Consider the following 25,629-nt stretch of genomic DNA (forward strand, 5'->3'; position numbering starts at 1 on the left):
ATGGCCGCCGCCAGCAGCAGCAGTCTCTACAGTGGCTCCAAATTACTGCTCGGTTTTACATGCAAAGGGAAGAAAATGCCTTTGAAATTTCGCTGGACAATCGCTTTTCTGGTTGTTACTCTAAGCCTGTGTTTTGCCGACGATGACCACGAAATGGAGGAGTTCCTGAAGCGGGAGCATTCCCTTTCCAAGCCTTACCAAGGTACCTGTGGTACAGGAGGGGGCGCGGGCTGAGGGGCGAGGACAGATATTTCCAGAATAATGTACTCACTCATGAACTCGTGCACGCACTAGCCGCTTTTCTGAGATGAAATCACTCTATTTCTCACGCAACTCGTCTAGTGGCATTGTCATAGTGACATACTCGGTATATATTTTGTGCTTTCTTATCTTTCATGTGCGTGTCCCCCTCCCACTCACTGACAAAGCACTTTGATCTCAGGCTCAGTGAGCTGTGTTTTGCTGTCATTATAATGGGTGCTGATTGTTTTACCAGGTGTGGGCTCCTCAAGCTCCTCCCACTGGGAGCTGATGGGCGATGCCATGGTAACCACCGAGCAGGTGCGCCTGACACCTGACATGCAGAGCAGACAGGGGGCGATATGGAGCCGCATTGTGAGTAAAGGCTGCACTGTGTACACGTTTGCATACTCCCAGTATACTGCATGAGCAGCAAGTCTGGTGACTGAGTTATTTCCTTGACTTAACTGCTTTAGGTGCTTAAAAAAAAGTTACAATCACTTTTCATCATCTAACTCGATGCTAAGTGTCGGATGCAGTGGTGTAAAGCACGCTGCCACTGGACTCCAGAACAGTGGAGTCTGGTAATCCGATGGTAATCCGATTCTGGGTTTGGCTGTTTCCAGGAGAACGGTGATTGTCGGACTGTATTGGGCCAGGTATAAAGGTTGGTGGAGGGGCGATTATGGTGTGGGGTTGTTTTTCAGGAGTTATTTCCAGTGAAAGGAACTCTTAATGCTTCATCATACCAATCCATTTTGAACTATATCATGCTCCCAGCTTTGTGGGAACGTGACTGCACACCAGTGGATAAAGCGAGGTCCATGAAGACGAACGACTGTGGTCTGGATGAACTTGACTGGCCTGCGCAGAGTCCTGACCTCAACCCAGTAGATGACCTTTGGGGTGAATTAGAGGGGGAACTGTGAGCCAGGCCTTCTTGTGCAAAAATCAGTGTCTGAGCTCACAAATGAGCTTCTGGACGAATGACCAGAAATTCCCATAAACACTCCTAAACCTTGTAGAAAACCTTCACAGAAGAGTAAAGGCTGTTAAAGCTGCAACAGCTGGGCCGAAATCATATTAAACCCCTATGGATTAAAAATGGGATGTCACCCAAGTTCATATGTGTGTGAAGACAGACGACCCAATACCTTTGGCAATATATTGTGTCGTTTCAGCTGTACTTGTAACAGCAGGTTCAAATAAAAAAGAGTAGAGCTACCTCTGTATTTACATTTACAGTAAGAGCCAGAGACACAAGCTGCAGATGGAGAGGTGAGGGTTAGTTTGAAATCCTGCAGGGTAATTTCCACTGTCTTGCCTGATGAAGTTAAACAGACTCGTGCACTCTGTTTCCTGTTTATAAGGTTTACTTAGCTACAGCAACGCAGGCTAACACCCCAGCCCTGCAGTAAATCCTGATTATTACTACATGGTAAATAAGCAAGATATACTAGGGTTAGAAATGAGAGATGTGTGAGAGCTAATGATTGTCATACTGTCATGCCAATATGCAGATCCATACTTTGTGGTGAAGTAAGGGAGCATCCAAAAGTACCCAGTCATGAAAATGTTTTGCTAGATTTGTCTAAAGCAGGGATGTCAAACTTATTTTACACCAGAGGCCACCTACAGTGCACTGTGATCTTAAGTGGGCCGGACTAGTAAAAATCGCTATATCTCGCTATAAGAAAAAGAAGTGTAATTTCAACATCCGCTCTCACGTATTACTATTATTATTTTATTGTGAAGACATTGTAAAAACATAAATTTCTGTTGTCTATTCTGTTGTTTAATTGTTTTTCTCTTACTTGTGTGTAGTATGAAAGACTTTGGGTGCAGTTTTCATCAGCTGTAAAATTTACGAAAATACAGTTAAATGTATGCCCTCCTTTACATTTTCCAAAGAGTGGGCCAGATTGGAGTCATTGCTGGGCCAATTCTGACCCGTGGGCCTTATGTTTCACACCCCTGCTCCATAGTAAAGCACAAATGTTTCTTCCACTTTCAGTAGTTGCTGCAAGAAACATTGAAGGTTTAGACCTATAGTTATTGTACAAATGCATGCAATGACTGTGTGGTCGTGATAAGAGCTGCTGTACACTGACACGAACTGGCTGATAACCACAGCCTGTCTTCAGTGAGCGAGGCTTTACTACGTTTTCAGTTTAAGTTGTTTTGTTCTGGAACTGTTTTGACTTTAAAAAATGGGCTTTTGACATTGTTATGCTCAGTCACAATATGATGGTAATATTTGGTTTTAAGAATTGGTTAGATGTGGTTCATTACAGTAAGAAGCTTGACTGCTTGCCCACTATCATCTTTACTTTAACCTTGCTGATTTTATCTCACACTGGTAAACAAACATCCTCACCGTCTGCTGCTTGTGACTGTGGTTGGGTTAAAAACCTCATGCAGCTACCTCAATCTTAGTAGACTCGCTAAAATGATGAAGTCTGCTTCTATTTTCCTTTCCTCTTAGCTTGACCTCAACCCATCCTTAAGTGTTGTCCATGCAGTCACCTCACCTACACCTAATAAAGCTCTATATCAAATGCAGCAGGCAGTGAAACATTATTTACTCAAAAGGAAACCAGACTGTGGAACAGTACTAGGCCTACCAAAGACTTTTAACTTATACTTCTGTAGCTTATTGGACTTGTTGTGTTTTAGCCCTGCCATCTGAAGGACTGGGAGGTGCAGGTGCACTTTAAAATTCACGGGCAAGGAAAGAAGAACCTGAACGGTGACGGGTTGGCCATTTGGTACACGAAGGAACGCATGCAGAAAGGTAAGCACTACAGGATGTAATTTAAACCCAACCATGGTGCTAAATAAACTACAAGAACTAGTGTTTATATGTTACCAGCACTGTCTTTAAATCCTTTTCCAGGGCCTGTTTTTGGAAATAAGGACAACTTCACCGGCTTGGGCGTTTTTGTGGACACATACCCCAATGAGGAGAAACACATAGAGGTGCGCTGCTGTGGTTCTGATTACTGTGTGGGTGCACTGTGGGATTAACAGTTTATGTAAAAGGGGCTGTATTTTTCTTCTTTTGTGCACACAATTGGATACAGGCGCAGAAGAAGAGATACACTCCTCGCACACAGGTAACCAGTGTTTTTAACATCTGACCCTCTCCCTATGATCCGGCCTCCACTCTCGTTTAACCCTTTTTCTCCCCTCCCCCCGTGGTTTGTTTGTGGTTACAGCTGGGTCATACTTAATAAAATGTTATGAAATTACACAAAACAATCACATAATAGGAAGTGAGCCTGCATGTCCTAATTGTTCTCCATTTTATTATTTTTTCTTCTCCTTTAGCCCTTTTTCTTTTTCCCAGCTTGCTGCTGTCACTGTAGTCATACTAATGTGGATTCACTCTTGCTAAAATGCCCTGTTCCCTCTCTGCTTTTCCTCCTGTGACCACAAGAGGATCTTCCCCTTCGTCCTGGCAATGGTGGGGAATGGCACCATCAGCTACGACCACGAGCGGGATGGCCGGCCCACAGAGCTGGGTGGCTGCAACGCCATGGTGCGCAACCTCAAGCACGATAGCTTCCTCTTCATCCGATACGTCCGCCGCAGGCTCACGGTGAGAGACACAGCCTTTAAATCATTTTGGCGTGCAGGAAAAAGCAGCTTGTATCATATAAGTTCATTCTAAGTGGTGAACCTTAGAAGTAAATGGAAATGTGTCGCCCAGGTGATGATAGATATCGACGGGCAGCATGAATGGAGGGACTGCCTGGACCTACCTGGCGTGCGGTTGCCACAAGGCTATTATTTTGGCGCTTCAGCAATCACTGGAGATCTCTCAGGTAAACAAGTGCAGAGTAATGCAATGGCTGGTTTTAGCTTTATCTTTTAAAACTGTTGTTGTGTGCTTTAGAGGTCATGTGTGGCGTTGAGCCAACTGCAAGACGCAGAAACAATGGAATGAAGTGAAATCGAGCCTTTATTTAATAAAGGAAAAACATAGGGAGAGACAGACAGAAAAAACTCAGTGAACACTCTGAGAATAATGGATTCAAAAAAGAGACGGAAACACAAAAAAACAGACACCACAGAGGAGGTTAACGGATGCAGTGAAGGCCGACATGCAGAGGGTTGGTGTGTGAGGAGAGGATGGTAGAGATGGAGACAGATCTGCTGTGGTGAACTATAAAGGGAGCAGCTGGAAAAAGAAGAAGTTTAAATGTGAAAATCCACTTCTGCAAAGAATTAGGGAAACATTTGATCATCACAGTCTAACACCAAGTAGCAGACCTGTCAGTTCTCACGCCACCATCATGCAGACAAGAGTATATTTTGTAAAACTGTAGTAAAAATGAGATTAGGAAACGTAAAAATATGAAGAAAAAAGAAACTAGATGCTGTTTATTGTCGTTATCTGGCCTTGTGTAACAGGACACTCTACTCAGATATTAAAACTCTAAATTATGGCCTCAGGGCTGTGAATATTTAGCGCTGCGAGCTGGGATTTTAACCTTTAAGTCAGCAGTTTAGTCGTGAAAATAATGATCTCACCATCGATTCACAACGCCAGCTTCACTTGAGCTGAATTATAGTGCAAGAAGATTCCTAGAACTCCATATTAGCTTCTAATCTCTGGGTTTCTGTTTAACTTTTTCACATTTCCATTTGCTGATTCTTACTTAATAGATAACCATGATATAATTTCTATGAAACTCTACCAACTGACGGTGCTGCGGAACAAAAAGGAAGAAGAGGAGGAAGAAGACGTAATAACCATACCCAGTGTAGACAACATGGAGCTCATCAGATGTGAGATAACACAGTCACGCATCACTTAGTGGAGTTTCCATCAGAGGGTGTGCTTTTCGCTCACTGCTGTGCTCTCTTTCAGTGGGTCAGAGTGATGAGGGGATGAGCGGAATAGCCATTTTCTTCACCGTGCTCTTCTCCATGCTGGGGTGCATCTTCCTCATCGTTATCGGCCTGGTGGTGTACAGCCACTGGAACGAGAACAGACGCAAGCGCTTCTACTGAGGACAACAACAAAGCAGACAGCGATTGTAAAAGCTATCGTGGTCCGCGGACACAACTGCACTGAAAGTGAGACGCTGCTGTCAGCTGGCACTGGTTTGTTTTTGTTTAGTTTTTTTTAAATCCCGAGGACAACTCAGTTTGACAGGAAGTGGAGTGGATGTATTCCCTGCTACACAAAAAGCCATACTACAACTTTGCCATCAGTAGCCATGAACCAATAGGAGGATCTCAATTCACACTTTGTCGTCGCCCCCCCCGTTGACGCGCACCAACTCGGCCTTACCATCTCCACCTCTGTACCTGATACAAAGCAGATGTGCGGCACCGTCACTGACTTCTCATGAGCAGCTATTTTTTTGTGTTTTGGTACTGTTTGCTGGATTTGGAGGATATTTTTTTCACTGGTTTTCACATCACTGATGTTGATTTTGCAGCTTTAAGAAATCTACTTAAGTAAGCTGATGTGTTCCTGCTTGCAAGTCCATTAACTACCTGCAGTACAAGGCGCTAACCAAATTAGCAAAAGCCACTGATCCGCTTCTTTGCATTAGAAAAGCCTCTCAGTTTATACTGTGCTGTATTATGTGCTCTTTATTCTTATTGTTGTTTTAGCATGCATGGCGTTTGTGTGGGTTAGTCTGTGATCTGCTTTGTTAACATCATGTGTGAGCTTTTAGCCGTTCTATCTACACATAGCATGTGTCAATGGCAGCGATCGGTGTGTTTCAGGGAAATTATCAATTTAAGTCAGTTGCTTTGTCACAACGTTTATTTATATTTCATACCTTTACCCTAGTCTGTGTGCGCATTTAAAAAAATGTTTTTTTATTTTCACTACTGCTATTTTATGTTTGTTTTCTTTTATAAGAAGATGGTTCTTTCAGCCACTTCTCTTTTTCTATTTAGCACGTCACACCCTTCCTGACTCCACCCTCTCATTTACACCACACGTCATCATATCTCTTAGGTGGTGCTTTTTATTTATTGTGCAGTCTTTGGAAACTTCATTTGTTTCTGTAACCCAGCGGTCCCCAACCTTTTTTGCGCCACGGACCGGTTTATGCCCGAGAATATTTTCACGGACCGGCCTTTAAGGTGTCGCGGATAAATACAACAAAATAAAACTAGTACCGGTACCGAAAAAAAGATTTATTCATAACACACGTGAAAAGACCCAGGAAAACCGAGTTAATGATAAAAACAATAACAAAATAACGCTGAAAACCGATAAAAACCCTGAAAACCATACATTTCACACCTGAGCTTCAACTCTCGCGGCCCGGTACCAAACGACTCCGAGGCCCGGGGGTTGAGGACCGCTGCTGTAACCACTTTATCCACCGCACTACCTTATTTATGTTTTTTAAATGTTTTTTTATGAAACTGTGCCTCATGTATGCAGTCAGTGACTTAGGATTTACAATAAATTTAGGAGTTTTTATCTTGCTTCTGTGTCCTGAACTGTTTGATGTATTTAATGTCATGGAGGGTAGTGAGCACTGTTACGATGGCTCACTGCATTTTAAGGTTTTTACACATTTATGAATAGAGCCCTACTATTGTCATTGTTTACAGCTATGCCACCCTGAACACGCCCAATCTCAGAAGCTAAATGATAAATGAAGTGGTTCTTGTATAGTGCTTTCTAAGAGCTTTCTAACATTCACACTCCAATGGATGCATCAGATAGCAGGATACCCAAGGATACTTTGGGACGCGGCACAATTTTCCAGTGTTAGCAGATGACTCGCTGTACCTCCCCAACCAGATTTAGGCCTGGTTTGTACTTTGATGGGAGACTGCCTAGGAGTACCAGGTGCGGTAAGCTTGGGGTGGCTCAGGAGGTGGAGTGTGTCATCAAGTGTGAATGTTAGATAGAAAGCTCTTAGGTCTAGAAAAAGTTCTTATGTGAATGAGGCAAGTTGTATAAAGTGCTTGGAGTGCTCGAGTAAAAAAGCACTATAAAAGAGCCCATCCTTTTACCGTACTATTTACACATGTCTGTAGCTGGGGCACAGAAAACCCATTTTTCCTTTTTTTCTATTTTATTTCTGACTGTAGGAGGGTTTCTTTACACACCAATATTCTCCAGGTATCTAAAAATCAAGGATCATAAACCTTAATGACTACAGACCTTTTGCTGTCATATCTCCCTGACCCCATCTCAGACCCCCTGTAGTTTGCCTATAAAGCCAGCGTGCTGGTAGATGATCTCCATGAGTATGCAGTTAACATGGCACTGCACTTTATTCTCCAGCACCTGAACTTTACAGGAACTCTTTCCAGGTTACTTCATGGACTATTTCCACTTCCAACACCATCATGCAGGACAAGCCGTCCCAGTTGAATGTTCCTGCAGCTGCATCGCTGACTTCCTGCCTGACAGGAGGCAGAAGCATGTGAAACTGCCAGACATATGATGGGCTCTCCGTCTGTCAGCACTGGTTCCCCTTAAGGCTTAATATGGTGATCTGTTGTAAATACAACAACCTGGAGCTTAGTGCTGTCAAAACAGTGGAGGTGATTGTGGATTACTACCAGCGCCTACAGACTTCATCTCTCTATATCGCTGCCCAGTTGACAGTGAAATCTTTCCACTTCCTGGGAACCACCATCTGCCAGAATTTAAATCAGGAGCTAAAAATCAGCTTCCTCATCAAGAATGCACAGCAGAAGATGCACTACAAACGCCAGGGACTAAGGAAGGCTGCAGCGTGTTATCAGTTTTGCCAAAAAGGTGACTGGCTACAATCTGCCTTCTCTATAGAGCTATACACCACCAGGACGCTGAGATGGGTCAAAGTTTATGTCTGTTTAAGTTTATTCCTCCTCATGACACCGATCAATGCAAAAAACTTGAAGGGCAAGTTGCTACGGTATGGGTTACTTTCCAATTCAGAGCTCTGGTATAGAAACTGTATTGGCTTTAATTCATAGTGATTCAGCTATAATTTAATATATAATTTCAAAGTCTGTTCTAAATGATAGAACATCATAACATCAGTGGGGAGGTCTGATGCCTTAATGTGACTGGGGTTTGTTGGCACATGCCGGGATGTCAATTTGGTTGCAAATTTGTGAACTGAATTCATTTCAATGAATCAGTTTCATTCATGAACATATAATTCAGCATTTAGAAACTTTGTGAAACATTTAAAATGATCTTGAAGGTGTCAAAATGGAAATAAATGACTGAAGAAAAATGGCAACAGGACAGACACCAGCACAGTTTATGCTACAGACAGGCATGCAAATGAGGACTTCAACATACCATTCAATACACTAAGCAAATACAGCCAGAGGATCAGACAGGAAGAGCATACACACACACTCACACCACCCTTATACAAATGATTTGGTTAAAATATGCATAAACTGTGTTGAATACTTGCCTGTTCTGTGGTATGAATTAAATATGTAACTTTTGCATTTTCAGTGTGCCGACCCTGTGGTTGGGAACAGACTTTAATCATGATTACAATAATTTCAGCAATCATGTGTGAATATGAGCTTTATATATCGTTAAAGCTTTCAGTTGGTACTCGTTTGACTATTTTAACTTTAAAGAGTCACAAGTGTGCCAGCTAAACCCTGTTTCACAGTGTTTGAGGCTGGCTGTGCGTTACCCTAACAGCTAAATGACACCCATCAATAATTTAGACTGAATGCCTGAGGTGCATTAACTCAACCATGTGATCATCCTCCAAATTAATATGTGGGTACAAGAGGGGACGGGGAACCTTTTGTAGCCTTTCAGGTTTGTTTGATCCCGAGGAAAAAGGGATTCTGCAAAAAGGACAAACTCAAAGTCGATCAGCAGTGCGCCAATGTTTGTTTTATTAAAAAAATAAAATACAAATGATGACCCAAAGAGTACACAGCAGACTTCTTACAAAACCAAAGCATTTTTTGTCTGTCAGTCAGTGCTTATTGTTTTTCTATGTTACTTATTTTGGCTTTTTTTTCTTTTCTTTTTAAGTTATTAGGAAAACAATGTAGAAAGAGTCAAGTTGCTTTTTTTTTTAAATAGATGCCTTCCCTCTCAAAAGTGGATGATTCCCATTTTGGCAAAAAAAAACAAAAAAACAAAACAAAACAGAAAAGACAAATGACACAGCTCAAAGACATGTGCCTCTCATCTGTTTGGTATAATCTATGTTTGAGAAAAAAAAATAGTACAGTTCACAGGTCTGATGGACACAATCACACTGAAATGTTTTCAGTACAGTGTTGAGGGCTCAGCAAAGTATTACTAATAATGGCTGGTCTGATCCACGCTGACTGTGTTCCATGTTGAGGTCTTTCATGTGTATGATATAGATAAAAAACTGTGGTTCTGTATTAACTGGGGATTAAAGGCAATGTTTACATATTTAGCCTGTAATTTCATGAAGATGGAGAATAAAAAGTTGAGGGACAGAAAAGTGTCAAACAGACTAAATAATAATAATAATAATATAATCAACTCTTTCAGCATACTCAACTAAACGTGTTTTATCCATAAGTTTGTAGCAGAAATGTTAGTGGTTGAAGGAAGCAGAGAGAAAAAGCCAAAACAATAAGAGGGGAAATGGTGTATATATTCATATATATATATATATTTAAAAACTAGAATGGCATTTTAACTCAAGCCCCTCAATAGACACTCCCCACATCACTGTAGTAGCATTACAAGTATTTTTCTTTCTTTTTAAACAGTTTTTCTTAAACAAATAGATAAAACACAGACCAACCGAAGTAGATTACAGTATAGTGCAGTGCCACAAGTACTGAGAGTTATATTGCTTGTACTGGTGCCCACAAACAAAACGACAGAGAGACTGTAAAACAGGAGCGGAGGGGTCGCAGCATATAACAGTAAGTTCATGTTTTTGCATAGCCTAGATCAGTATGTTTCACAGAGATACGTGATGCAGACAAGAAATATCAAGACAGTAATAAAAGCGAAACAGTTGCTTTGGCTTTATGAGACTCGTGGGTGAAAAATGTGTCGATTTCAAACTACAGCGCTGCTCGCTAGAGGTAACCCTGAGAGTACGAAACAGTGATGAGCCGTGAAGCGCGAGGATGGTGAAGGCTTTGGTACGTTTACTCTGTCGATAAGCTGAGGAGCAGTGCAGCTGAGAATAAAACGAGCAGCTACAGTGTTGGCTACACTTTCTGTTATCGAGACGCAGCCTGGTGGAGGTTGGTGGAGTTGCAGCCCATAAACGGCCGACGGAGCAAAACATGCCACTGCTTTGGGGGGGCGGAGGAGTGTGTGTGGGGAGGGTGGGGATCGGTCGGTTACGCTGCATCACGGATCTCTGTTGAGGTCGACAAAACAAGAAGGCAAAGTTAAAGCCTATAAAACAAACATATGTGGTCGTATACAATCAGCTATTAGATAAATACGAGCTCCACCGCAACATCACGAGACAGCCAAGTCCAAACGGTGATCACGCGACTCGCTTCTGACCGCTTTCAGGTAGCGGATCTCGGCATCTGTGGCTTTTAAAGAACAACGCAGAACAGATGAATTGCTCGATGAAATGGGTGGACTTGACCAATATAGCCCTTACTCTCAGTAAACATGTGAAAACCAGGGAGGCATAGCAGTTGTTTGGCAATGGGGGAAAACCATGAACCTCCAGTTCACTCCTGCACAGAAGAAACCCCTATTCCCTTATTCATTCCCCACCCCCCACCACCCACCTGCCCTGCTCTGTTATTACCCTAAATATGTATACAAATAAGAAAAGAGCCACCTTAGCAACAAACAAAAAAACTCTTCTGGAGTCAGTTTTTGTCCTTCATATGGAAAACAAGCCATAGAAAACAAGAACGAGGACATTTTCTACTCTTCTCATGCTTTCAACTAAGTATATTTCACTAAATAAACCAACAGCCACCTCAAAGAGAGGAGAAAAAAAAAGCTAAAACAGACTGAGCACAAACTACATGGTCTGAACATACTCCGTCAGTGCCACAGCTAACTACACACAGATTTTAAAGTCACTACAACCGCCCCTCCAGTAACAACGCTGTACAGAACAGTTCAAATCTTGTGGCTTTTTAATGTTTACCCACCACATCCTTTTCTAAGACACAAGCACACTTTTCTCAGAAATGTATATTCTAGCTACAGCAACCATGCTTCAAAAACAAATGTTACCACAGGAAAAAAAACCCTGACTATTAGTCTACTTTAATTAAGGCAGTATCACATCTGCTTCCGCACAAAGAGGTTATAATTTATATTTTACTGTGCAGCTCCTTAATCATCACATTTGCTCTGTATAAATGCACCAAGGCAGCTCGAGGTGTGTTGGCAAACAAAATGTCTATTATCATTTATGCTAATGGGTGTGCAGCCATGCTCACAGTGTGACTGCTCCTCTGATAAGGTCGCTGTCGTGTTAGTATGGCTTCATGTTAAAGCACCGGCTCGACCGCACAGCACACGGACTGCGAACCTCTAACTAATCTTGTATAACGCCATCGCAGCAAGTTTAAAGACGCCCGTTTAAATGAATATGAAATTTCAGGCAGCTGTGCATTCACATATTTTCATTCTGCTCTCAAACGCCTGACGCAGTGGCCCACTTGTTTTCGTTTTTTTTAGCATGCACAGCCACAACCAGAACATGCTGCTGCTAGCTGGGGGGAAATAACAAAACTGATTCATGAGCCACAGAGCTGCCTAAAATTACATATTTGTGCACAGAACTCAAGTGTTGTGTTCTGCTAACAGGGCCAACAAAGTTCAGTTCAAATGTGTCCTTGTCAGAGTTCATTCAGCACTGAAAATAAAGAAGCCGCATAAATATAACCAGCAAGCTTGAAATGCTAGCCTTTGTTCCCCGCTTTGCCAGATGGAAATGTCTTCTAACTCTATGGTATTTAAAGGAAAAATCAAAACACATGTGAAGATTGTGAAGCAACATCAGACAGACAGAGTGCATGTGAACTATTGTTACCCTTGGTGAAATCATCTAGAACAGAGAGTACTGCACCGCGATGTTAACTGGTGATAAAGGCCAAATGGAAGCAGGACTTGGTGAGTGCATGTGTGAAGCAGACTGACTGACCTGAGTCTCTACACTGTGTCCGTTTGGACACGTGCTATCAGAGCAGACAAAAAGTTATTCACTGTTGTTCCAAAATAAACTCTCAATGAAATATTTACTAACTTATCAGTTACTGCTCATCTTGCAAAGACAAGAATTTCTAAATCTGACTACAACCGGTTTGACTGGCTATGTTCTAAACACAAACTGCACGGTGTGCGGCGCAAGCAGCATGTAGTCAGTCACAATAGAGTTGGCTGTTGTACCAACACCGAATTGACTGCAGAGGACAGCCTGCATCCATCACAACCTGCTAATGCACCGGGCTCTCTGCTGCCAATGGAAAATACCACTGCAAATCCCCTCGCACTGCCAAGAGTTACAGGGGCCAGATAGAGAGCCAAGACAGCCTGAGCTAACAAGCTATCAGCACGACATGGCTCACACGGTCAAAACAACACAAAAATATTAGATCCAGACAGTTAATGTTAAACCTCAGTCCCTTTCTTTCCCCCAACATCGGGGCTCAAACCTGTGCAGTCATTATTACTGCAACAAAATAATAAGCAAAGCAAGTAGCACAAGTACTAGAAAATTCTAAAACGCTACTTTCGGCCATCCCCTTATTCACAAGGGGGTCGCCACAGACGGGTAGCTCCGCATGTTTGATTTAGCTGATGATTTCTTTCTGACAGAAACCCAAAACAGATCCACATCTCCTCCCAGGATACAAATGAGCTCATATATAAACACATAAACCATGCCTCATGCAAAACACCAGTGCTTTTAATAGTAACCTCACCTCAGTCTTTTCAACCAGGCAACACAGCACTTTGAAAGATATACACACAGACACACATCTCAATGTTTCCCTACTGCACTGAAACACCCAAGCACTACAACCGCTACTACGACGCACTCCAGCAGCCCCTGTTTGGAGCTTTGTTGCAATTAAAAGTGACACCTGTGGCATTTACTGAAGCACAGCTGGCTACGAAATGAAAACCGCATTCTTTTATATGAACATCCAAACTACGTACTGAGCACGGCAATACAGAGCCACCGCAAGGCTTTTTTATTAAGTAATAAGTTTGGTGGCATCATTACTATGGATTTAATGCAATCTACAACCAGAGTGAGATTACATGTACACAATCCATAAACCGCTGAAATGCTGAGTATCCCAAATGTCATGGTGACTGTTGGTGACATGGCCGAGGAAACTGCACAAAGGGTGAGGAGAAAGTCGTCTAAAAAGGGGGTTCGTGTGCCATTCAGCATCCTAAGAATGAGCTAAACTCTTTGCTCTTCCACCAGTGAGAGTCCCAAAGTCTTCACACCAGATGCTGGTTATCATGACCTCAGACGTGACATCACTACGCAGCTGTGCCCTGGATTTCACAGCAGAGGCCGCAGTCTTGCACGCACAGAGCTTTGGGGAAAATGAAAAATAATCTGTTGTTGATTTCATCCAGTCTCATCCTACAGTTTCGAAATGTTTGCTGCTGCTTCCTCTGCTTAGTTGTAGCTAGGGGGGCAGATACGAGAGGAATGCAGCTGACTGCGTTGATACGCTCCTGAATAATTGCCTCCACCAGAGATGAAATGTCAGACAGGAAGGATGGTTGGAGATGTTTTGACCAAGGCCTGAAATATGACAGCAGGGCTAAAGGACAGTCACAATGACGTCAATTCTGGTTCACAATCAACTGCTGTCTTCTAACCACCCAATAACTTTCTCATGGTTAGTACTAAATAAAAAACACCTAATGGGGCTACAACATATAATTGCTTGCTCCCCAATTAGAAAAGCAAAGAAAAAAAATTGTCCACACATTACAATAATTTTTCCTAATCTGGAGCTATTACGGATTATTTATCATTATCTTCATCACCTAGATGTCATGTCTAAGTTAGTTAGTTTAGAGAATTAAAACACAAGACGGTCTCCCTGTGGTTGTGGAAGCTGCACCAGTTGGCTGGTTGGTTACGCTGTGGATCACACCACGTGGTCTCCATTGCTGGTGCTAGTCTGGCTAGGCAGCTCTGAGGCGTGCTCCTTCTGTCTTAAGGTTTGCTGTTGGGGGGCGGAGCAGCAGTCCCTCCCGGCGACCTTACACATACGCTGCTCCTCTTCACTTTCCTCCTCAAGCCCTGAGCCTTCGTCTACGTCAAGCTGGCAAACGCACACCTCAATCCCTGAGTCGCCGGTTACGTGCCGACGCCGAGTCACAAGCTCCTCGTCCTCCTCTGCCGCCTCTACATTCTCCTCTGCCGCACACTGTACTTGGATTGGGAGCGACACCGCCTCCTGGTCTGATGACGAACCGGAGGCCTGAGAGTCCACCCTCGGCTCAGCCTCGGCGAGGGGTTGTGGCACAGAAGAAGCGTCCGGCTGGTTCACTTGTGGAACGACTACAGGGATACACTCAGGAGGGTTTTCAGAGTAAGGAGGAGGAGGTGTCGGAGGGTGGCCAACTACCTCTTCATAGTCAGGAAGCTTGCAGTCATTCCAAAATCCTGAAAGTGAGCAGATACAGAAGCTTCAGCTTTGAACCATCATTATAATCAACTAACTTCAACTTTAATCTGCTAACTGGTAATCATAAACTTGTCAGGAAACACTCGCTACAAAACCAAATCTATCAAACTGTTGATTAGACAGGAAAAAAGTTCACTCTCAGTCACTTTTGGGTCTAAACTAACAACCCTGAAAGCACACACTGGGATTCACACTCTGACTCCTTTTTAAGGCTTTCAACTTATATAAATGTGGATCCCACGAATCTATGAATTTACACAGAAATAGTTTCTTATTGTGCCGACACTTATCTGAAGTGAAAAGCAACTACACTACATGTTGCCAGGGTCCCTGTGCAAGTGAGTCACTGTCTAAGTATGCACACAGTTAGAGTTGTGTTCACATTCTTGATATAAAGTCAAGCATGTTTGGAGTGGGCTTCTGGTAAGTGTACACCTTATCCAGCTCCTATTTGTGATATCAGTGGACATATCATGTTCAAGCTGAGGTCCAGTGATCGCTGACATTAGAGCGGCATCTCTGCTGTGGCTCGGCCAGCTTCAGACCATAACTATGTAATACACGCTTTGTATAACAAGATTACCATGATCACCTTCTCCAATTCTAAGATCATGACTTTGAGAAAAAGGCAGCTGCTTAATCTGTTAGGAGGAGGGGAGAACATGGAGTATTGTGTTTTAGGGATAAAGATTCCAAGATGTGCTGCTGCCCCATGGACATATTAGTGGACCTCTGTGGTAGAGAGCAGAGTTCAATGTACCACCTATGAATACAGAGCTTTGAGCAGTGCCCAGAGAAGCTGCAAATATGAAGCCTGTCAGATTTTCATGACTCTGAGAATAGCTAAATATCAGCTCAAGGATGAATTAGAGGTTCACAAACAACATCAGGTTGCAAAACCATAGAAACCTAGACGACTATGTTCAGCATGAGGAGGAAAACTACTCACTTAAATTGAGAGGTGGAGGTGAAATAAAGGAGCTGGAGGCTCCTTGGTAGGCCATGAGGCTGATCTCACGCTGGCGCTGCTCCTGCTGAAGACGCATTTTAACCCTCCGGTGTCGATAGGCACAACAGCAGCTCAGCATGATGATTAAGGTCCATACCAACCAGAACCCTGTGAGAAGGGACAAACTCAAAAGTCACTTCTCCAATGAGGGGATGTGGAGCACATAAGCCTTTTGGAGTTTTTTTAAAAGTTTTTTTTTGTTTATTTTCCTGCAGTGTAGGACTTCAGAGGTGAAGGAAATAATTTTGCAAGAGCTTCAAATACATGGTGGAAGATTCATCACTGCTGATGGTGGTGTCTAAGAAGAAAAAACAGAGTTGACAAGAGTCTCTTTTCTGAGTTTAACCAGTTAGCGCTGAGCTTTGCCTAAATATTTTTAGGGAGCTACCCTAAAATGAGTACTTACGGTATAACTCTTTTTCACTAGTCAACTCAACTCTATTCAGTCTTTAGGGTTTTCCACTAGGTGGTAGTAACTGGTATGAGGCTCTTTTTTAGCCAGGGTTCTGAGCAATCTGAATCGATCCAAAAATGTGATGTCAACAGACTGCATGTCAGACTGCATGTCAGCTGGATAGTAAATGGCATGACTTGATGAATCAAAACCGCCATTTTTGAAACCCAGCAAAATTGCTGGGTTTCAAATGGCTACTCATAAACCAACACCGTGGTCCCAGAGTCTGAAAACTCAATCATAATGGAAAACGAACGAAACCGAGTTGCGTTGTATCGTGCTGAGTAGGTACTAGCTATTTGTCTTCCTCAGTGGACCCAAAAGAGACCTTTCAGGTGAGGTTCCTGCTAGAAGAACAGGCACTAAAGCTGCAGTATGACAAAAGTCACAGCCTGATTCTAAACATCTCCACATTTACGATATAAAGCACACCTAAAACATCCACAACAATTAAACATTGTCTTTCTGCACTTAAAATAAATCAGGACATTTTTTTTTTCAGTCACAGGTTTATTTCACTTTTACTTCTCAGTTCACGTAGGTTCATTTCAACACTACATGAAAACTAAAACATTTAACAGCGAAAGTAAAGCCAACTCCAAAAGTTAAGCAGAGTCTGAAGAATTATACATACATATATTTATCTATCTATCTATTTATCTATCTATATATCACACATGGTGCTATGTATCTGAATTAAATGATGAAATGAATGAATAATCAGAAAATAGTAATTATACTTACACCACAGTTCATAGTAGTAAGTGCAGCATTCTGTTTCACCACAGCAGTACCCCATCTCACAGCGGTACTGCTCATTGTTTACCCCAAAACAGAACTCCTTCCCCTTAAATACACAAAGGTAAACAAAGCAAAGGCTTCAGTCAACAATCAATTGCACAAGTTAACAAGAAAATGTACAGCAAACTCTTGAGCAAATGCCCTGTTTCTAGGATTTCTGTTTAACCTGACTCACTCACATTTCTGTGCCAGTTTTCTGTCCTTCGTGTAACCTATATTTAGACATTTGAAAGTACACGCCACTTAAATGCACCCCCTTTATTCTGAATGCCATTGTAAGAGCAGCAGATATAGTGGTAATAGTAAAGTAATAACAATATACGTTATGTACTTATCATTTTCCTTTACGTTACAAAGTGTAACCAATTCAAAGCATTTAAGATAAGAAATAAGGAAAAGCTGAGGCTATAAAGACAACAACTGTTTATCATGAAGAAATAAGATTATGATAAGAGAAACCTTTACAAAAGCAATACAGCAAAATAATACAGATAACACCAGAAATGTAAAATAAATTCGGGGGTGGGCTGGTTGGTTTGTGACAGTAAGACGTCTGGCTATGTCTAATTTCGCTTTCATTTTCATGGTAAACTGTAATAAAATAATGGCATTGGGCTATCAAAAACTAGGCCGAAAAGCATTTCTTAACAAATATATTCACAGCAAATTGCTTAAAAGCTTTAAAAAGTTCAAATCGTTTCAGTTTGTTTGGTCAACATTTAAAATAGCGACTCTGTAAGGGAAGCCAGGCACAAACTGCGGCTGGCTGGCTGCCCCGTCTGTGCTGCTAAAATCAACAACTATGAATAAATACGTCCATTTGCCGGGTATCAGTTAGCAGCGGCTAATGTTAATCTCTACAACCTCGACCCAAACTGAGAAACAGACAAAATTAAATATTTCTCTCAAGCTCCCCCAGCTTCACCAACCCTCAAAACAATTTACTGTCGAAATTTTATCGAAAAACTTTTACTAACTGACGTCATCCCCAGCAATACAGTCGCGAGCCGTGCCCAGTTTCCTTTGTGGAGGAGACAAAAAGGTTCGACAGAAAGCGGCCTTCACCCAGCCCACGAGCAGCGGCCTCGCCTTGAAGCATCCGCCGACCCCGCGAGCTCGAGCGGAGGCTTACCTGCACAAGATAGGTCCCGGTGCAAAGAAGACCAACAATGGATCCCAGTGCTTTCTGTGCCATCTTTCTGGGTTGTCGGCCGTTGTCACGACGGGAATCATATAGCAGTCCGTCGAAGTGACGACTTGTTGCGGTGACAGCAGTCGGCTGTAGCTAGTAACGGTTCAACCTCTCGGACATGTTTTTGTTGTTCTCAATCTGAGGTACCGCGCTGGTACTGAGGCGAAAAGGTGCGCAGCCTTGGACACCAGGGGGCGCTGTGTGTGCGGAACAGAGCCCGTCGCGGTGCAAGAGAAAGCATATGACTTCACAGAATGCGGGTTCAAATTCACTGCGGAAAATGACTTCTTTCAAACAAACAGTAAAGTTTTGTTGATCAAATTTTATATATGTATGAGTAATCTCCAGCCAGAAGATAAGACCCCTCCAAGCAGCGATAATCAGCGCTACTCATTCATTATTTATAAGCACTGGGATTTGAAACTTTTTTTTTTTCAATCAACATTTTGAGGTCAAAAAAGTTTAACGCAAAGCTTAACAAAAGAAATACCATGAATAAGCACCTATTCATTTCATAAAAGACAACCTTCATACTTACCATGAAAGTAAACTTGTTAAGGACTTTGACTTAAAAAAAAGTTTCCAAAATGAACATTTAATTTAAATAATTAATAGATTTAATTCAGCACTTTAAATCTTCCTACAAAAATAAGATATAGATGCTGATATTCTATAGTTAATTATTTGTACCTGCTTTTTTTCCTTCTTCTTCTTTGTATTTATGGTGAACTGGTTTTGTGCTGCTGGAACGAAATTATGGTCCCTCCCCAAGGGATGAATAAAGTTATATTCTATTCTGCTCTTTTTGTGACATTTGCCCAAAGACCTGATACCATTTATTTTGGTCTTATTTTGTAGCACTGACTTTAGTGAAAAAGACTATAGAGCATTTTACCATATTAGGCTGATGAGATAAAATGGAAGTTCTCAAATTATTCAGTTTAATTTTATTTACATAATGCCAAATCACAACAACAGTCACCTCAAGGTGTTTTATACTGTAAGGTCAGAAGCCTACAATAATAGAGAAAAATCCCAACAGTCATACAACACCTTATGAGCATTTGGCGACAGTGGGAAGGAAAAACTCCCTTTTACCAGGAAGAAACCTCCAGCAGGCATCTAGGGCAGCCATCTGCTGCAACCAGTTGAGGGTAAGAGAAGGGATACAGGACAAAAGACATATAATAACTAATGATTGAATGTAGAATGGTGCATAAACTCATAGTGCGAAAAAAAAAGGTGAGTGAAGATTTATTTAATTTGTATGCTATTTTTTTGTATTCTAATCTTTGAAGTCTGTGGTTCACAATTATTGCTAATAATAATAATAACGATAAAATAATGTAAAATTTTATGAAAGTTAACTCAAAATCAGGTTTGAAGTGATTAACCAGAAAAAAAAGCAAATTAACTATTTATGTTCTTTTTATTTTCTACTTTTATTTTTTAACCTCGCGCCACAGGAGCCCTCTTGCCCAGCGTTCCAGAAGACTGAGCGATCACGTCGTTTACGCTGACGTCACCGTTTCCGTAGCAACAGAGCCTGACAGTCGTTCTGCCAGGAGGCCAACAAGCACGTGTGGTCAGAGAAGATGTTAATCCACTCACACACTGAGCGAGGGCCACAAAACCACCCGAGAAAAACATGGTGAGTTATAATGATTCACGGCCGCAGCGGGTTTTGTTTGCGTTGGGCAAAAGGACTTTATTTTGATTTGTTTTATATTTAAAACAAAATTACTGAAATTACTCTTGGCACCTGGTAAACATTGGTGACAATGGTCTAAATACAGTTAAATGATGTGCCACCTTTAGCCAAATACTGAGGGCAGTGTATGTGATACTGGTCATTAAACTGGCCGTTTTATCCCTGAAACTTAATACGCGTTTCACTTCCAGTCGTTGATATAACTCAAACGTTTTGTTTGCCAGTGGCAGGATTAAACTATATTTATTTATTATATCTGTTTATTTAAATTTAGACTTGGACTTTCTTTTTCAACCCAGTTTATTTTTACCTATATATAACTATCACCTTAAGGTACTTATTGTAAGGCAAAGAGTTTAAACCAGGTATGGAGACTATGTTGAAAGGTAAACAGAAACACTTTTATAATTTTATAAAAACTAAATTTATATATGGAGTACTTTTCAAAATTGGAGCTAAAACAGACTTTATAGGGGGAGTAAAGCTGACGTAAAAGAGATGGAGAGGGAAATTTATGATAACACAAAAATAAAATGCACAAATTACAAAAAAAGTAGTGGCTCTGAAGATGGATTTTAAAAGTGCTATGTGTATTATTTTGTCTTTTCAGAGCAGATTTTGTATGGTGAGGGGTCACTGTTGCCTTAAAAGTAAATAGCATGAGCCAAAGCCTTTCCTTATTTCCCTCCTCTGGACAGAAGCCACTCAGTAACTTACTAACCTCGGCTGGCTAAAGAGGTCTTTAGGGCTGGTACATTTATAGGTCACTGCAGCTAAATCCTCACACTCTAGATGATTCTAGCTGTTGGGTGAGAGTGTAACATGCTGTGTGTACTGTGTCATGTTCCTGTGACAGACTCTGCCAACAGGGTGGTGTACTGTAACTGGTGCGAGCTGAAAATGATTTGGTCCAGCAGCTTATTCAGGCTTTATTTGATAAAACTTAGGCCATGACTCTGGAAAAGCAAGAAAATGCTTGCAGGTTCCTCAGTGTCATGACATCTCGTAAGCTGCTGTTCCTTTAAGACTAATCAGCTCTAATATGTGCTTTGATCCTCCTGCAGGGCCTTTTGTCCATCCTTCGGCGGCTGAAGCAGGCTCCAGAGCAGGAAGTACGCTTGCTGCTGTTAGGGTTGGATAATGCCGGCAAGACCACTGTGCTAAAACAGCTGGCAGCCGAAGACATCAGCCACATCACCCCCACACAAGTACACACATCCACACTCTCTCACATGCACAGAAATGTAGAGTCCTGTCATTTTTAGAGCCTTTGAATTCTCCTGCTGCAGATATTAAGCATCTGCGATACCTTTCTTAAGGGCTTTAACATCAAGAGCGTGCAGTCCGCAGGCTTCAAGCTGAATGTTTGGGACATTGGAGGTCAGCGCAAAATCCGACCATACTGGAGGAATTATTTTGAGAACACAGATGTGCTGGTACATACGTAGTCTTCATAATATCATTTTTTTTCTGTGTTCTGATCAGTTTGTTAATATCTACGACTGTATTGCGTGCAGATCTATGTGATTGACAGCTCAGACAGGAAACGGTTTGAAGAAACAAGTCTGGTGAGCTCCATAAATACTTTTACATTTTAGGGAGGCACAGTAGTCATCTTCTGATAAGGTTGAAGGTTAGAAGGCATTCAGGAGCTGTTGGAATTAGAAGCTGATCAGGGATGATCGGCAGTATGATGTTGTGTTGCTTCTCAACACGTCTCAGTGGTTTTTCTGTTGGCAAATACCATTAGAACAAGTGTATGTGTCTGCACCGTGTTACAGGAGCTAGCTGAGTTGCTGGAGGAGGAAACGCTCGCCACGGTGCCGTTGCTAATCTTCGCCAACAAGCAGGACCTGATGACAGCTGCTCCAGCGTCAGAGCTGGCAGAAAGTCTCCGTCTGCACACAATACGGGATCGCATGTGGCAGGTGCAGGCCTGCTCGGCGCTCACTGCAGAGGGAATTCAGGTAAACATAGAAACGGACACAGTCTGCAAACGCAACATTGCACACACAGCAAGGGTTGGGATAGTTGCCTGCAGCCGCTTTCGGAAGTCAGGGAATGCTGGGATTTATTTTACCTGTCCTGGTCTTAAAAAACGGGCTAGAGGGACTGAAGTTTGTTTAAGTAAATCACGTTACGATGAAATAGAATCATTTAACCGCGTTATGGTAGATTTCTAAACACAACCTATAATACCTTTAGATAGCAAAAATAAAATCAGTACAGTTCAATGGAGTAAAATGACACAAAGGAAGCACAATAAAATAGAAATATGCAGAATAATTAATGAATACAAATCTAAATATAACACAAACTTGGATATATGTTCTTTTTTGTGGCAATGGAGCAGAGACAGATGTTTAAGGAGGTGTTCCACTGCAGAGGGTGGTCTCAATTATCCATGATGGCCTCATATCCTCCTCCCCAACATAGCCACAGTCATTTAGAAGACCTCGGCATCAGCTAATGAAGGAATCCAAAGTGTGCTGAATTCAAACAGGGAAAAGAGGAAAAAGAAGCAGATTACTTAAGATCCATTATTCCTTTAATTACCATCATAAAACACATGCTTGTATAAGAAGATTTCCCAATCTGGGTGGATCAGTTATGTCATCTTTCTAAAGACTAAAGAAGCTCAGCTGCTTTGTGTTATCATGTGCATTAAAACAGTTTGCTACTGCCAGTCTGCACGTTTCACATCACTGCTTTGCCTCAATTTCATGGGTGGGATGGTGATGTGTGGAGCGTGGAGTTTGCATGCTCTCCCTGTGCATGTTCCTTACACCTAGCACACACATGCTAGGCTAAGTATTTTTTCCAAATTGCCCATCTGCATTGAGTAAAGTCGATTGAGTGCTTGAAGTGTACAGGATGAAGTGCTGTGTGACTGCGTGCTTAAAAATATGACTTGTATTCTTATCAATTTTAGTGGCGGTAAGTAATCAGTAGCACAAAAGTCCTTGTAAGAAATGATGTTAAATGCATAAATAATAAATCACAATGGTTGTCTGGAAAATATGATCAAACAGCAAAAAAATCACACAGTACTTCTGGAGATATATTTTGAATGCTATTTTTAGGTCCACTTCATTTTTACTTCTCTAATTTTCCGCAATTAAAAAAATATATAATTCTGTTTATTTATTTATGTTTTTTTCAGGATGGGATGACCTGGGTTTGCAGAAATATAAAGTTTCGGAAGAAGCCATGAAAAATGGCATCTTACACCTGGAATATCCAGTGTTTCATGTTCAGGACAGGAGACAACATCATGTGGTAATTCTTAAAGACACTTGTGTCTTTTTTTCCTTATGTGGCATCAAAATAATTAGTCACTATCAGCACAGTTGTCCAACACAACCCTCAGCCCTGTATTACATATCTTAAAATGTACATACTGTAAATAGGCTGTTTTATTTAAACTGTACACACTTTTTTAAAAATAATTAAACCATGTTAACTCAGTGTTTTGTAGACAATGTGTTTTTTTTTTAAATAAGCATTTGGTGTTGTGCAGTGGATTCATGAAAAATGGAGGTTTTGTAAGGCTGTAAGTCTATTCAGTCGAAGCTAGAGGGCGATATGGTGCTAGTCTTGTGTATCAGAGCCTTATGCCAAATTATTACATCTCTTACTTTCTGTCAATGACAAAGCCAGGGGGAGGGCCTTGATGCTGGTGGTGCAGTGTGTGTGTGTTTGGGCAGGTGGGGGATATATAATAAGCTGTAAGGATAAAGTTTTTCATTCATCCTGTCACATTCTAACACAACTCAAGCCACAGGCAAGAATAAACAGCCAAAACGTAACTGAACTGGCCTGTTACTCAGGCACTGGCCGCACAAAAATTAAACCTCCGCCCTGTGACACATCAGGCGCACACACAGTTAATCAAATTAATTATGAAGCCATTAAAAAGTATGCCACACTCAAAAAAATGAAACGTTGACTTTAATTAAAATTATTTTGTCAACAGGTTCCACGAAATTGAATTGTGTTAGTTTAAAGCAAAAATCTTTAGTTCATCTAATTTAAAAAAAACTACTTAAGATTAACAAGACATATTTAAGACTAACTAAATCAAGTTATGTTGTATGAACATAGATGATATATTTTCAGGTTAGATAGTTTAGATTAGTTACTTCAACACATTTCTTATTTGTGGCAGTAAAATGTTAAATTTAAGTTAGATTAATTCAAATATTATATTTTCAGCCACCTTGTGCTTTATTAATTAGTTTTACATAAATCTATTTTGTCAACAGGTTCCACACAAATGAATTAAGTACATCCAACTTATTTTTTAAAATTTATTTTATTGCCAACACATTCAGTGAGCATTTGTGTAAACCCAGTCCAAAATAAAACACAACAGCTCATTAGGGTTAGTAATTAACAGTATGTAGACAGATGCAACATCAAGACTTTAAATTAAATGTCTGTATCTACCAGAAATAGAAGAAAAAAAAAAAAAAAACGCATTGAAGATCACATAACACATTGATAAGATGACACTTGAGTCATGCACATGTGATGCTAGTAAGGTCTGTGAGTGTTTTTTTTCTTTTAGTGTCTAAAATGGATAGCAAAGTTGCTATTTGCAATGATTGCTTAGGGTCAGTCCAGTAACACAATGCCAATGAAGTGCTTTCCTTTAACAATGCAAAGTGAAGTGTCCACCTCAACAGCCACAATTTAAAAAAAAAAAAAATTATGTAACAACAACAACAACAACAACAACAATAAATAGTCCACTGATATTAGCAATCAAAGAAAATTACATCACCATCCCAAATAAAACTTTAACAAAACATGCCAACATTATGGTCTAACAATAAAACAGCTTGTCAGCGTTCAGTTTTTTTGCAACAGCACAGCAGTAACCATTTAACACTTGCCACTGTCAACATTTATTTTACCAGTGTTTGGGCAAAAAACTTCAGATGGAAACATTTTAACATGGAAACAATTGTTCATCTTTAAAAGTCCACAAAATATACATTCATCCTGCATTCCCAACTTGGATGATCTGATATCCTCGTGTTGGTGTTGTTCCCAGACCATCATGAAAATGTTGTTCCAGGTTCAACATTGCAAGTGACCAATCACATTGTTGTGACGTTATTCTATTCCAAGCCATTCGTGCATTTATGAAATTCCAATGTTGCAAGGACAATATCAATTCTGCTTACTGTTTATTAAAGGGTTAGGGTTAGGGTCAGTTGATCGGCGGACAGAGGCGGTTTCACGCAGCTTAAGTACAGTTTTTTGTTTTACGCCGGTTTTTCCCGAAGTCGCAAAAGTATGACGTCACAACATTCTGATTGGTCACTTGCAATGTTGATCCTGGAACAACATTTAGTATGATGATCTGGGAACAACACCAACACGGGGATATCAGATCAACCTCCTAACTTACCCTTATTTTTAGTATGTATTGCAATTACCTTTACAATGCACACAATGTAACACAAACTGAATATGAACATATTTCCACCTCATAACAATATGCCTTGAACGCTAATATACACACCACCCTTCAACATTTCTGGTGCAGTATCATCTCTCAATTAAATCCTTTAAATCTCAATACTTTTGATTGTCTCTTAGCT

General features: G+C 41.1%; 3 protein-coding genes across 3 annotated transcripts; 2 read left to right on the plus strand and 1 right to left on the minus strand.

Annotated features, from left to right (window-relative positions):
- lman2la (lectin, mannose-binding 2-like a) lies at positions 1-5,302 on the plus strand. The gene is made up of 9 exons (XM_085358291.1): positions 1-202; positions 497-615; positions 2,917-3,034; positions 3,137-3,219; positions 3,324-3,356; positions 3,680-3,841; positions 3,953-4,067; positions 4,912-5,034; positions 5,117-5,302. Exons 1-9 carry the CDS (start codon positions 1-3, stop codon positions 5,257-5,259), a joined length of 1,098 nt encoding a protein of 365 aa, XP_085214417.1. The 3' UTR covers positions 5,260-5,302.
- Positions 5,303-9,084: 3,782 nt separating this feature from the next.
- On the minus strand, positions 9,085-18,484 carry wbp1 (WW domain binding protein 1). Its single transcript, XM_085359792.1, has 4 exons — positions 18,247-18,484; positions 17,058-17,160; positions 15,800-15,967; positions 9,085-14,828 (listed from the first exon to the last, which is right to left on the minus strand). The coding sequence occupies exons 1-4, from the start codon at positions 18,307-18,309 to the stop codon at positions 14,308-14,310; spliced, it is 855 nt and encodes a 284-aa protein (XP_085215918.1). The 5' UTR covers positions 18,310-18,484; the 3' UTR covers positions 9,085-14,307.
- Positions 18,485-19,515: 1,031 nt separating this feature from the next.
- Positions 19,516-23,231, plus strand: LOC146629041 (ADP-ribosylation factor-like protein 3). The gene is made up of 6 exons (XM_085357107.1): positions 19,516-19,548; positions 21,082-21,225; positions 21,337-21,453; positions 21,535-21,585; positions 21,799-21,984; positions 23,181-23,231. Exons 1-6 carry the CDS (start codon positions 19,516-19,518, stop codon positions 23,229-23,231), a joined length of 582 nt encoding a protein of 193 aa, XP_085213233.1.
- Positions 23,232-25,629: the final 2,398 nt, after the last annotated feature.

The sequence above is a fragment of the Diplotaxodon limnothrissa genome, linkage group LG7 (genome assembly GCF_057381915.1).
Source record: "Diplotaxodon limnothrissa isolate DT_005_m linkage group LG7, D_limnothrissa_male_GT1.1, whole genome shotgun sequence".
NCBI lineage: Eukaryota > Metazoa > Chordata > Actinopteri > Cichliformes > Cichlidae > Diplotaxodon > Diplotaxodon limnothrissa.

What these genes read in the sequence shown, in the direction of transcription:
- lman2la (XM_085358291.1), top strand. Translation starts at nt 1, where the DNA reads ATGGCCGCCGCCAGCAGCAGCAGTCTCTACAGTGGCTCCAAATTACTG. An exon ending in GATACACTCCTCGCACACAG is followed by an intron (nt 3,357 to 3,679) that starts GTAACCAGTGTT and finishes TGTGACCACAAG; the next exon opens with AGGATCTTCCCCTTCGTCCT. An exon ending in CAACATGGAGCTCATCAGAT is followed by an intron (nt 5,035 to 5,116) that starts GTGAGATAACAC and finishes GCTCTCTTTCAG; the next exon opens with TGGGTCAGAGTGATGAGGGG.
- wbp1 (XM_085359792.1), bottom strand. Translation starts at nt 18,309, where the DNA reads ATGGCACAGAAAGCACTGGGATCCATTGTTGGTCTTCTTTGCACCGGG. An exon ending in CCGGGACCTATCTTGTGCAG is followed by an intron (nt 17,161 to 18,246) that starts GTAAGCCTCCGC and finishes TGTGTATTTAAG; the next exon opens with GGGAAGGAGTTCTGTTTTGG. An exon ending in TTACTACTATGAACTGTGGT is followed by an intron (nt 15,968 to 17,057) that starts GTAAGTATAATT and finishes CCCTTCTCACAG; the next exon opens with GGTTCTGGTTGGTATGGACC.
- LOC146629041 (XM_085357107.1), top strand. Translation starts at nt 19,516, where the DNA reads ATGGTGCATAAACTCATAGTGCGAAAAAAAAAG. An exon ending in TCATAGTGCGAAAAAAAAAG is followed by an intron (nt 19,549 to 21,081) that starts GTGAGTGAAGAT and finishes ATCCTCCTGCAG; the next exon opens with GGCCTTTTGTCCATCCTTCG. An exon ending in GCCACATCACCCCCACACAA is followed by an intron (nt 21,226 to 21,336) that starts GTACACACATCC and finishes ACCTTTCTTAAG; the next exon opens with GGCTTTAACATCAAGAGCGT.